Below are 14,234 nucleotides of genomic sequence, written 5' to 3'. Positions count from 1 at the left end.
TGAATCGATGCATTGCGATTGTAGAGTTCTGTACCCGGCAGGCCGTTCTGTGGCTGGCTGGTAGGGGAGTGCATATTGCGCAAGAGGCAACGGTCATCTCAATCCCCCTCCTGTGACTTTTATACAAACCACATGACAGAACGCAACACTGGTGGTGAGCGCAGGCCATGTGCGGTCTACACGGACAGCGTGGAGGCTGTATTACTAACAAATGAATTAACTTTATGATTTGAATTGTTCCGTTCACACCACCCCCCACCCCATTTCTTTTGACTTCATTGAAAAGTGTAGGTCACGCAGGTTTAAGAAGCGGGGGCTTTAAGAGGGGCCTGCTATTTCTGGCTGAGCGTGCGATCTAAACGTCCGCGGTGATGAAACGGAGCAGTTTTTGTCTGTCGGTCCTGTATGTCGAAAAGAATTCGTTTTACACGAAAACTCCAGACGATCTTAAAACACCACACAGTGAGCACAACACCACCGCAAAACAAGTATAACCCGTAAAAACAAAGTTTTTCACTATAAATCCTTTATATGCGTGGCGGCTAGAGTCCTCTCGTCCTCTGGCTTGAGATGGCTGCCACCTATGGGTCAGATGATTGCATGCCACCATTAAGCAATTGGTAATTAAATATAATATTTTTGTCCTAAAAAGTGTAAAATTTTGGAAAAAATTTTTCACGAGCATTGTCACTTACAACGAGTCTGTGTGCAAAATGTCAGCTCGATTGGATCACGGGAAGTGGGTTAAAAAACGACCGAAAGATTTGCACGGTCGTAAGCGCGCAAGCAAGCAAGTGAACTTAATATTAAGGATTTAATAAAGGATTTAAAAATATATTCCCCTGTGGAGGACGCGGGGATCGATTCCGCGACCTTTGGCATGGGAAGCGAGGGCGCTTCCAACTGCGCTACTCCGCCACGGTCTAAGGACGTGTCACGCTCTGGGCTCCTACACTGTGACGTTCAGCCAAAGCCATGAATGAGTTCTATTTGAATAAATGTAAAAAAAAATATTCGCCTGTGGAGGACGCGGGGATCAATCCCGCGACCTTTGGCCTGGGAAGCGAGGGCGCTACCAACTGCGCTACTCCGCCAGGGCCTGTGGAGGTGTCACGCTCTGGGCTCCTACACTGTGACGTTCAGCCAAAGCCATGAATGAGTTCTATTTGAATAAATGTAAAATAAAATAAAATTTGCCTAAAAAGTGTAAAATTTTGGAACAAAAATTCACGAACATTAATTGTCACGCACAACGAGTCTGTGTGGAAAATGTCAGCTCGATTGGACCACGTGAAGTGGGTTAAAAAACGACCGCAAGATTTACACGGTCGTAAGCAAGCAAGCAAGCGAAAAGAGACATCCGCAGCCGTCCTGCATTTACCGCAACAAGCTACGATATGTCCTGTCTGCTTTGCAGTCAGTTTAAGTGGAGAGAGGGTATTTTCTAGATTTCACACACACACACAATATGTTCCACTGGTGGAGGCCATTTAAAAAAGTGATTTTGTTCAATTCAAAACCCCCTCTATATTACACAAGTGATTAAAATGTCTCATCAATGGCCGCGTTCGGAGCATCTCATTGCTTTCGCTCGGTTGTCTACAAAGTATTCGAGCAAACGCAGGGTCGAGTACAGAACGTGTCTTTAAGCGAGCGACGAGTTGCAACTCGGGTTGCTGCTACTTCATTTTTCACGATGCAATATTAATTGTAACGGTGTGACTATTGTCGTGATGTCAGTATCCAATAACTTTGCAATTGTATTTCACAATTGTATTTTCTATTTATGTTTTGCTATACTCCCAGTGCGAATAAAGATTAGTAAAAAAAATGTTCCGAAACTTCAGTTCACTGCACATTAGCCTGCCGTAACTTATCTAACCATTACGACCAAACGATCTATCATGATCATAACACACGTGATGGGTTACAAAATAATTAATTACACGAACCATGCGAATGATGAGGCCATATAACCTCCATGCTAATCAGTTATTCTGGAATACATTTTGCAAAGGACCGATGTTATGGTTAACAGCAGTATACATAGATGTTTTATTTTTATAAATTATTGCACTTGTTCAATATTTAGTTTTGACATACACTTAATAAAAAACGTGCACCGATTAATGATCACGTTCATCATTTTTTTTTACAAAATGGACGATGCAATCATCGTAGGGTCTTACGTCGCACAATATCACAGTATCGGCATACTGCAGAAACCCGAGTTGCAGCGCGTTCGCACGCGAGTCCCTTTAGCGGGAGACTGCAACGCATCTCATAAAGTGCAGACAGCGGGTGCAGCCACGTTTGGGTCACTCCGAGAAGCAGCTTGTTGCTCTTCACACACAAAGTTCTCTCCTGGGCGGCGATGTTCACCTTCGTGAGGAGGAGCGAGCGTGCTCCGAAAGCTACTCCTGTGTTCACGATCAACTCCCCTCGGCCGAAAACGGTGAGTTATACCACAAAGCACAGTTAAGTGGTAGCCCAAGGTTTGCACTGAAAAGAGCAGTGACCTGATATACATGAGGGCAGGAACTCGCATCAGGGAAAGCCAGAGAAGACCTGCACATGGCAACAAAGCACTATTATGCTGATTTGGTTGCCAATTGCATGAATTGCTTAAGAGTTTGTGGAGTTTAAGAAAAAACGGAATGAGAACGTATTGAACTAATGACACGTGGAGTCGCCAACTAAATGTAGCACCCCTCTCCTGCCTCGGCTGCGCTCGATATTTCTATGTTCCCTGTTTTGTACCTGAAAGAATCTCGTTACATTATCTCAGTCCACTCGTCTCATAATCTCTTGGGATTGTGAAATGTGAAGTCAACAATGGTTGTCCTCGGGAAAGACTGGCATGACATGGCCATACGACAAATGCCGAATTTCCACCATTGGTAGTAAACCAAAAAAATATTGCTGCTTTCCCAAGAATTTCTATCGGATGTGGTGCAGGGCCAGATGTTTCGAGTGTCGGGGTAAAACTTTTTTTAAATCCTTTATATTAAGTTCACTTGCTTGCGCGCTTACGACCATGCAAATCTTTCGGTCGTTTTTAACCCACTTCCCGTGATCCAATCGAGCTGACATTTTGCACACAGACTCGTTGTGCGTGACAATGTTTTCGTGAAAAAAAAATCCAAAATTTTACACTTTTTAGTAAAATTTTTTTTATATTTAATTACCAATTGCTTAATGGTGGCAGGCAATCATCTGACCCATAGGTGGCAGCCATCTGAAGCCAGAGGACGAGAGGACTCTAGCCGCCCGTTTCAAAGACCAATGTGGGCTGGGTTGTGGCCCATTGAACACGCATATAAAGGATTTATAGTGAAAAACTTTGTTTTTACGGGTTAATTTTTTAATATCACAATGCATTTATACGTTGTCAGTATCGTGTACGGGGGGAAAAACTGACGTTATGGAAATCTACACGTTTAAAATAAATGCACTGTAATTGGATTGTCGTTTAAAAAACAGATTTTCTCCATCATATGAAAATAACTACCTACTTTTACAGTTCCATTAACACATCTTCAAATGGACTTTTTCGTTTTAACGTTTCAGTCTACTGTGGCCAGACACTGCAATGGAACAATTTGTCAATACAAATTCATATTGGTAAAACTGCCACCATTTCATTAACTGTTTGTACCCTTTACAAGGCATACAACTATTCTGGATGCATTCATTTAAGTTTCTATTTCCTATATTATTGAGTGATCCCCTGATCTAGTTACTCACCATTCGAGTTTATGCAGAAATGCAGTTTCTTCCACGCGAGCCATACAATAGCTCTGGAAAATGCGAATCTGAACGATGCACAAGATTGCGGCGCATAATTTCTTTATTTGAGCCTGGGCAGGTAACTTCCCATCCAACTTTTAAGAGCTAGGAACTGCGCCCATTAAAACCAGATGCACAAACATGTATTTTCACGTTTAGTGACACCAATAAGCCTGTAGTCCACACGGCCATTGCGGTTTCAAATTTGAGCGATATGGCCTGTAGAGTAATGCCAGTATGCAGACTACTGGGCCATGTGGCCTGCAGTGCCAAACCGGCTGCCCACTTCTTGCTCCCACACCACAACCACCTCACCTATTGCGTGAACACCTAACCTTCAGCCCCTCCAAACCAACATTCTGCCAGTGACACCGCCACCACCACAACCTCACATTATATATGACAACCGTGTGGTTTCTAGGGTGTTGGTACACGACCTCTGTGGAAATGTGTATGGCGGTGGTATATCACCAATTTGTACAGGGTTTGGAACCATGTAACAAAGGCTCAGCCTTTGTTATGCAGTCTATTCTTAGTCTTAAGCCTCACCTTAACCATATTAATAATAAGTATGTGCCCCTTGCCCCACGATCTTCTCCAACCATTATATAAACGGAGTGGTAGCTACTGCAATCTCTCATTTACTTGATACAGCTGTCGTGGCTGTGACGGTACCACCTGAAGACGGAAGCTTGTGTTGCCTCCGAAACGTCGTGATTTTTTATTTTATTTTACTTTTTAATGTTTTTTACCTACGTGACTTTATCGAAAAAACCTAAGAATATGAATCCCTGCAGTCACGAAAGCTTCAAATCTAGAATGTATAAACGGAGTGGTACATTACCTATGTGTGTGTGGGTAGCATATTAACTCTACAATGGGGTTTTTCATGGGAGATTTACATGGGTTGCCAATGGCCTGTGCAGTTGGGGTCTGGGTCTATGTATGCATGTTTAGCTTCTTTCCCACCGTACTTAGCCAACCGTGCTAATCAAGACAATACAGGAGGTACGTTTCCAAATGCAGTAATTATCCCGTCCTTCAGGAGGCCATTCTATTTGCCAATTTGTGAACGTGAAAAAAAACTCGCAATATTTTTCAAGACATTGCTGCTTCCCATTACTGGAACTAAATAAGAAAATATTTACCTCTATTTGTATGTGGAACTTCTTTTGCACCATACGTAGCGGTATGCAAGTTGCGTGCTGATACCCTGTATCAAGATGGAATATAAAAAAGTATTTTCACACTATCAAGGAATTATCATAACTAAACCATGGGCAACGTTGAACTATGTTTTACTTTACAGAGAGGGAGAGCAACCTCCTCTGGATGTGTGTGCCTTTAAGGGCTGCAACCGTTGGTCTTTAGCCATTGGAGTTTTTGCAGTTTTTGACAGCAACATTCAACGCTGCGCAATTCTTTTTAGCCGATTTTGTACAACGTTATGCATTCACCCAAAGAAAAGTAACTTAACATGAGATCATTTTATTTATCGTGACTGCAATTTCTCACCGATATCACAAATGAATGTGAGTTTGCTGGATGCAATGGTTGGATTTTTAGCACAACTGTCGGCTCGTATGCTTGTTATGAAATTACTTGATTTGGTTGTGACAGTTCCCAAATCAATCAGCGATTGACAATTTTTTCCACGAAATTTAATTTGTCCCTTTGTAGCACAGTTTTGACCCTTAACAAAGAAATATCATTCCCGACGCAATCGCTGTAGAACTCCGTTTTGTAAGACGTGTTGGAGAACTTAATTTCCCATGACCGTCACACAAGCACATGGCAAAATAAGAGCGAGTGCAACACAAGTATGCGGTGCAGCCAGGACTTATTTGCACTTGTTGGGCTGCAATGATCATATCTGCATCATGATATGGGGCCTATCTGGCAGGCAGTGCTGGAGTTACAACGTTCGACTCGCAACGAGAGGGTTGCGAGTTTAAATCACAGTTAGGGGTCGAGTTATCCAACTTGTGTCGATCGTATGATTTAAGCGAATGGTGGTTGTTCTATGAATATGCTTGTTCCTGCCACATGAATGTGTAAGTTTTTGTGGCTCAGGGCTGAAAAAACCAATCGGATTTCTGCACCATTGCTCGTTTGAATAGCAAGACGTGTTGATTTGACCTCACTAGAGTCCAATGTAGCCACAGCGTGCTTGGCTGTCTGGTTTACTAGCTGCCTTATTTTAAACGAAAGGAATAGAGGACACGTTTGTTGTGTGAAGGGACAAGGGTTCAATCCATGGAACAACCACACAATGGGGGACTTTGGGTGCATTTCCAATTAACTGAAAACCAAGGCATTACATATTTTACTGTCTCACCATTGATCATAGTCAGTGGAGATTACTGCAGCATTCCGTCCATAAATTTGCATCACGATACCAATATAAATCCAGATTTGTATAGAGCCAACACCCTAAGTCACTCTAGTATGGCAGATCAGGCATGATTTATAAAAAGGTTCGTTACTTCATTTTATAATTCAGGAATCTGCTCATAACTTCATAAAAAAGGGAAATTGGCTTTTATCCAAGGAACTAGCTTGCAAACCAAGTGTATTAGTCTTCTCAAACCAAATTTAAATTGTTAGGTTCCGACTAAATTTGCCCCACATTCTCAACTTTTGGCGACATTCAACGGTGGGCTGTAGTAGGGTTTCAAAATGTGTTTTTATAAAAGGATCTGATGTGTCAATTACAGACATTCGCATACTATGGTTCGCTGCTTTGTAATACCCATTTTACCCTTGCATCAGTGGGTCAGGTGAGCTGTATGTACAGGGATGCAAAGTACAGAGATTATGAGTCCCATCTGTAACACAATGAAGTAAGTAATGGCTCCTAATCACCCCACCTTTTAAATCCAATTCTACACATTCATTACCACTTAAATGTGTCCCATCAAAACAAGAGCTTAAACGCCACCATAACTCCACCGGTATGCAATGAGCCCACATTTAACACGTGACCAATTCCAACCCACCACACGCAACTGCAATAATTGCACGGGCTTGGCTTGGCACGCTGAATGTACCGCAGCTGCTTTAAAATGAAATCGCAGCAGGCGAAAATGAGAGCAACGCAAGCCTTCGGAAAAAAATTGCTGCATAAAATGTAATTCCAACACTTATAGGGTCATCTTGAGATACTCTCTGCAGGACTGTTTATTCACAGCACATATTCTCGCAAGAGTTGAGATACATCACACATGCAGTCAACGTTCAACGAGTGTCATGTCCACAGCACTTCCTGGCTGCATTTTCTCTTAGAAAGAGTGAGGCATGGAATAGAAAAAAATATGCTTCACATTGCATACAGACAATTTTGTCACTTGAAGCCCCCCTCCTCTGTGTTCAATGCTCGTATTTAATTGTGCCCGAGCTTGCCACGAGAGGCGATACAAAGCACACCTAAACACACGTTTAAATTAGACGCATACTGGATTGTCAAAGAGACACGGATGTGTTTGTGTGTGTGTATCTCTTTTAGTGTGTATATGTAATGTGACGATTATCTGAGCCGGTCCTGGTCCTCCCCTAGGTCGACTCAGCATTAAATGAGTTCCAAGTGTGATGTGTAAACATCATCACTGGGGAGACAAAAGCGGCAGGGCGTGGTGTTGGCCACCAACCCCCTCATGTTCCGTGCCGGCCTTGATAGGTGCTCGCTAACAGCACTTGGCACAATAGTCTGTTCAGGCTATACGGGGGATCTTTGTATGTAATGTTGCCTGGTCTTCCCTTATGTTGACTCAGCCTAAGTTGACTCGTGCTATGTGCCGACATCGGCTACGGGGACACGAAAGCCAAGTGTGATGCTGGCCACGGCACCTTATTTTTAAAAAATGTATCAATCGGCCTTACCACGTGCGTGTGTGCATATTACTATTACACTAAAAAAAAATGCACACAAAATCCACGGCTGTCACTTTGAGCATCTGCGTTAAAACTACTGCACGTGTGCGAGAGTTTATTGCATAAATGAGTGTCACATAGACTATGTCCAGCATCTGATCTTGTACATCGAGGATGTGTTTGTGTAGCTCAGTTGGGTGAAGACTTAAGTGCGCGTGATTTGTGATGTCTCTTGTTAGCAGAGTCCCGTGTTCTCAACGTTGCGTAGTTTTGCATTCCGTTTCAATTTGTCCCATTCATTAATCACAATGACCATCTAAGACAATCGGGAGATCAGTCCAATCCCTATGAGACCAATCTGTTAGCTAACAGAGGCATATCTACTGGAGCTGTACAGCCCATGCTTTATTCTTTCATTGCACCTGAATGTTTTACCTATACAGATACTAACACACAAATGTACACATTTACAAACATATATATACACACACACAACTATATACAGATATATACAATTATTGTGTACATAAAGAGCACTCTATTGCCTACGAAGTAACAGATTAAACCGTACATTTATTATTCAACCAACCGAACTAGCAAATACCTGCTCTCTGCATAATCAAGAAAACTATAGAGCCACTTAAGATCAGTAGGCATCGATGGTTGGGTACGGCAAGTGACCATTAGTGAACTTGGTGATGCCCATTGGAGGGTATGCGCGCAGCTCTCCAGAAATTCAGTATCCAGGAGATGATCTGATTGCCCCTGCCTGGTCACCGAAAGGCATTGTTTTTCCCTCCCACCAGTGTTCTGCATAAGTACAACGCAGTCATGTTACCAAACTAGACGCTGTGCCCAGCGACTACATCATGGCTATTTGCATAAGGGTGAGGAAGCACTGATGTGCCTGGCGTGCAGCAATCCGACACCGGTCCCGCGGAGGCGACTGCTGCCTCATCACATGTTCGTGCGCGATGCAGTCTTGCCTATTGCGCACGTGTGCGGGTCATGAGTATGAGGATACGGCGAATCGCCACCAGCCTCTCCACGAGCCTCGTCATCGACGTGATGGACATCTGGGCTCGGATGTCCAGCGGCAGCACGGCCAGCATCCACCAGCACCAGCTGGGTCCGTCGGGGCCCAGCTTCGGTCAACATAAAAGACACACAGGTATGCACAAAGATACCATGTTTAGCCACACATTTCTAAGAGTGGTGAATTGTCGGTAGTAGCTGTCAAGGCTTGCTACTGCGTGGGGTTTTCTCAGATGTACTGTTAAGCTATCCGAAGTGATTTTGGGTTCCCAAAGAAGCTTCCAGCATGTGCTGAAAAACTTCGGACATCGTGTCAAACAGCACACTGGAGCGCCATTAAGGGTTGTATGTCACACGATGGATTACGAACCCGGCGACCCAGGTTCGATTTACGCTCACGGTCAACACCAGCGATGATTATCTGAACAGGTTATGGGCCTCCCCTAGGTCGACTCAGCCTCAAATTAGTACCTTGTGCGGTGTGTAAACATCGCTGCTTGGGAGACAAAGGCAGCCGGGTGTGGTGCTAGCCACCCACCCTCCTTCGTGTGCCGTGCCAGCCTTTACAGGTGCTTGCTAACTGCACAGTACTTGCCCCAACAGGCTGTGAAGGCTATACAGGGGGATCTTTGTCTCTTCGTCTTTGGTATGATCAGCACCACATTTGACCACCTTGCACTGTGAAAACTCCCCGTCGCAGGTCGGCACAGCATTGCAGGTCTTCTCAATGCCCGATGCGTATCTTCTAACGTCATGGTGCGTTCCTGTATAAAGACATTGCCAGTGAGGCAGCAGGGTACCTGGGGATCGGGTTCCTTGCCCGGCATGGGACCAAAGTGCTGCAGGATCTGGTGGCGCATGTTTTCCTTGAGCATGGAGAACCAGGAGCTCGCCTGGCTGTACACAGACTCGTGCAGGCTACATAGATCCGTGAGCGCAGCTCCTTCCACCTGCAGTGAACACAGAGAGGACAAAGACAAATATCCCCCGTATAGCCTTAACAGACTGTTGGAGCAAGCGCTGTTGGTGAGGACCTATGAAGGCTGGCATGGCACACGCGGAGGTGGGTGGCCAGCACCATGCCCGACCGCCTTTTTCTCCCTTAGTGACGACGTTTACACGTCACACCAGGTATTCGCACACAGAGATCCATACAAAACAAAGATTCCACGTGTAGCCTAATTCATTGACTGCTGGGGCAAGTGCTGTTAGCAAGCACTAGGCAGGCCGTAACAGTGCACAAGGCGGGTGTTTTGACCGTCACTGCGCTCTGCTGTCTTTGCTAATATTTACACACTGCACCAGGTAATCATTTATAGTTGAGTGGACCTCGGAGAGTCCCCAAACCAGACACTCATATTTGCACGAGTTGACATAGTGGCAGGTCAGGCCAGGTTCAAATAATTATGTCCAAAGGGATTGGACATAGCCAGCACCTAAATATGTTGGACATGTAACAACACATCAACTTGTACATTCTATTACTTATGATACAAACATTAAATTGTCCATAGAATATTTACAATTTATGCAAATTACATGAAAATTGTTCTCCAAGATTAACGAACAAAAGTTAACAAAGATGGTGGACCATATAAATGACCCTGAACAAATAATTTCTTAACATGTCAAACCATGACCTCCAAATCGAGGCAATGCGTGGAATCGCAGTGAGGGCGAACTGCCGTTGTGTGCGCCATTAACAAGCCTGCGTGATTCATGCGTTTCACCTTGGTGTCCTCCAGGTACTCGATGTCGGCTGTGCTGTAGCCATCCTTCTGCTTGCGTGCCAGCACCCTGAACCGCCGGAGCCCCTCCGTGTCCAGCACCGAGCGTCCGTCCGGGAAGAACTCCACACTGCGGATCTTGAGCACACATCCATAATCCGCAAACCTGTTCTCGTACACGCATGCACCGTACCATACACACGCAAGGTAAAGGTGCAGCCCTGAAATTAACTTCTTCGTTCCACAGCTCTAGAGAGGAAGCTGTTGACAGCCCCATCCGGAGGATATTTTACCGCCTACTCTTCTGCATTTAAGCTGGACCCAAAGAGTGACCAACGTAAAAGTAAGAAAAAGGTTGCACATATAGAAGACCTGATGATGCAGGCAGTGATGAAAAGGAACTTTTTGGACAAATATGTAGGATGGACAACAGGAAAATTAAGTGTGTTGTTCAGAAAAATGGAAGGAACCAGAAAGAGAGGAAAACCTTACAGAGAATGGCTTGACGATGACATAAGAGATTGGTGCCAGAATGATGTGACCACAGAGGAAAGTGGAAACAAAAGACGAAATGTGCAGTGGACACCTACGGGTTATCTGCCCACGGATCGTGATGATGATGATGATGGACTCTCTGACTGTGGTCCGATATCTCTGAATAGGTGGGAGTACTCCACTCTTTAATGCACGATACACAACCTGCTGATCACCCATTTACACTGCTAGATGGACAGAGGTCGGTGCATGTCAGAAACTTGCACCTGCAGCTACAGGAGATGCATATCGAAGTGGTCACCTTTGGATCGTAGGTCCAATGTGCTAACCGTGACACCACGGTGCAATCCCTCACATGCACGAACAATACACACTGTTTATCTATATGATCTGTGAAAGCAGGGGATTCTATTGAGTGCCTATGAAGGGCGGAGAGGCACATGTAAGGGGCACAATGGGGCCCAGAGAAGACCCGAACCACGTCCCTCTTGTGTATGCGAACATCAATGTAATGCGAGTTGCTAACTACCATTCCACTTCACACTACCACAGTAGACAAATGTCATCCTTTTTAGCCGACATGGGCCACTCGCTTGGGTGTGGGCCACTAGCAAGTTAACACCTCCCAAGGTTGAATGGTGCTTGAGTCAATGATGAAGACGGAGCCACACACAGTCAATTATTGTTTCCATAATGCATTCAGATGACCCACGAGCCACCTGAAAGTGTTAACCGGACTATATAGCCATTGCAACAACAAAACTAAACACACGTGCAATCTGCAATCTACAAATGGGACAGACAGCTCAACTGATTATCGGCTCTGATCCCCAATATTCTTAAGATAAGGTTATCACTGCATCCACCACACCCCCCCCCCCCTCGTAAGACTATAATGCGCAAAGCACTTCCTTGCCTGTGTCTGCCAAATAGGGGCTCTATAAACACACAGAAGCCAGGGAATGCTTCATTATACACGTCCTTGTTTCCGAGAGGTCAAACAGACTAAAAAAATAAACACAGATGCAGGCGGCCCATTAGCAACACGATACAACTGCAATGTGTCACACACGCACAGAGAGGATAAAGATCCCCCATTTAGCCACGTAAGCTGTTTAAACAGCGAGCGCTTACGAAAGCCAACACAGGCACAATAGGGAACGGGATGGCCACAGCACCATGGCCTGCAGTTTACGCCTCTCCAGTGCGAACGCTCACACACTGCATGCAGTACTCATTTAAGGCTGAGTTGACCTAGGAAGTCATAGGACTATGTTCAGATACTGCATTCCACTAATGTGCATGTACGGATGTCTATATGTTGAACTTCTTTCGCACTGTACATAGTCAACCGTGCAAATCGTAGGTGCAGGTGCTATTCAGAGGTGCAGAATATCGAAACCTATAAACATATACCACTGTCCACACATTGGGTGTACACACTCAAATACATACTTGAGAAAATAGCAGGATACCTATTTCATCTTCAATAGACCGACTTTTGTGGAAGTCCTGTGAATCGGTGTATTTTAAAGCTCAAGTATCTTAAAGGCCTTTCACATGGAAATACATATATGTATATATATGTACAAATGTAACTGTGGCAAAATGATTAAAACCCAGCCAGGTGGTAGAATATTTACATTATTTGAATCTTAACGCTACATTTGCAAGTTAAAATAAAACAACATGGAAGATGTCGATAATTTTTTGTGTGTGTGCGCATGTGCAATCGTTGGTGACCAGGCAGTGACCATCAACTCACTGCGCTCGACAACTCAGTTGATGTGAGTAACTGGAACACCCGGGGTGCCAACTCGTGCGCACAATTTAGCGGTACCATCTCAATGTCCGCCCCCGAGCCAGGGGTCACCTCTCCTTCCCCCATCTCACCCCTGCACGTTGTCGGCAGGGCACATGCCGAACTGCTGCGTGCCGGCCTCCACCACCCGCCGCACCATGAGGCGGTAGCGCGGCTCAAAGATGTGCAGGGGGCACGGCACGGTGGGGAATGCCATGGTGCACACGAAGATCGGCATGTCCTTGTTGAGGCTGCAACCCGCAAAGGGTGGGGGGGACACGCACGCACGCGGTTACACACGAGCACACGGCGCAAGAGTTGCGGGCCACCTGTGTCTGCGCGATGCTTTCTGCAATTTCAATCATTCAATGTTTATTGTACGTGTCAATATCGCCCTCAATAAAAAGTGGGCATCCCGATGCACATTAGTGGAACGGGAACTGTACAGGGGCATAATTGTACTTAAACTATGATTGGTCTAAAATAATCTGCTGGAGCAAGACTTACGCCATAAGAGGGAATGCATCATTTAACGTTAATCTGTGTTTGCAATTTTTTTGACTTCTCGGGTGAAATTGTATTTTTTTCTCCGATTTCTATTTGCTTCATTGCTGTACTTTTTGTTTCGTCTTGCGTTTGTCATTATGGTAACTCGAGTCCCTCTTGCAAACGAGACTCATCCTGGCCTCCTGAGTTCTCACCTGGCTAATCAAATAAACTTGACTCTTCTTGTGCAATGACGATTGCTACTGTTCCCGTTAACTATGCTCGACGATTCCTCCACCCACACCGAGGACTTGGTCTAGCAGCCTGACTGTAGGTCATGACACTTCTCCTTCTGCTCGTTTCCTCACAATACGCCACTTTGGAATTTCCACCAAAACTTAATTTTCCCAACTTCGTATATAGCCTTGCTCAATTTAAGAAAGGTAAGATCGAACATCTGTTACATTTTCAATCGTGCCGTTTGTTGCTGGATGCCCTGATGTTTTGGACCTTTGGGGCTGTGCAAAGCAACAATGATATATATATTTTTTTAAACCCAGCAAGATGTTTGCAAAAGCCAGGCAAATTGTCATGTATTTATCCAGTAAGGTTCGTTGGGCTCATTCAATGTTACACAGAAAAAAAAAATCTTGAGAACAGCGTTTTTGTTTAGTTTGTTGTCCTTCCGTCGCACCTCCAATTAACACAATTGGCTACGTACGATGCGAAATAATCTCAACATACATACATCAGTGTTATTCACAATCATAAACATCATGCCAAGGAGGTTTTATGTTTTTTTAAAATACTAAAACATGAAGTAGGCCTATCGGGTATTCATTTCGTGTCAAATAGTTACTACTAATAACTGTAGGTGCCCTTTTTTTAATTGGAAAATGTAATTCCAAATCCATAGGTGCTGTATTTACCACACGAGAGCTATCCTACTCGACTGCCTCGTCTTTTTAAATCCTTTATATTAAGTTCGCTTGCTTGCTTGCGTGCGTGCTTGCTTGCTTGCGTGCTTGCTT

At 44.5% G+C, this 14,234-nt stretch overlaps 1 protein-coding gene across 1 annotated transcript in view; it reads right to left on the bottom strand.

Moving 5' to 3' along the window:
* Positions 1 to 3,293: 3,293 nt before the first annotated feature.
* Positions 3,294 to 14,234, bottom strand: part of LOC133349903 (LON peptidase N-terminal domain and RING finger protein 1-like) — a 101,300-nt gene continuing 90,359 nt past the window's right edge. Inside the window, exons 9-12 of the mRNA XM_061563757.1 lie at positions 12,810 to 12,968; positions 10,425 to 10,587; positions 9,495 to 9,644; positions 3,294 to 8,804 (exon numbers count right to left, since the gene is read on the bottom strand). Coding sequence (XP_061419741.1) covers positions 8,646 to 8,804; positions 9,495 to 9,644; positions 10,425 to 10,587; positions 12,810 to 12,968 — 631 coding nt within the window. The 3' untranslated portion in view covers positions 3,294 to 8,645. The remainder of the gene's footprint in view (positions 8,805 to 9,494; positions 9,645 to 10,424; positions 10,588 to 12,809; positions 12,969 to 14,234) is intronic.

The sequence above is a fragment of the Lethenteron reissneri genome, chromosome 32 (assembly GCF_015708825.2).
Source record: "Lethenteron reissneri isolate LAM-NWPU_2019-01 chromosome 32, ASM1570882v1, whole genome shotgun sequence".
Lineage (NCBI taxonomy): Eukaryota > Metazoa > Chordata > Hyperoartia > Petromyzontiformes > Petromyzontidae > Lethenteron > Lethenteron reissneri.
The sequence above is the reverse complement of the archived record's forward strand: the minus strand, read 5'-3'. Positions and strand labels throughout refer to the sequence as shown.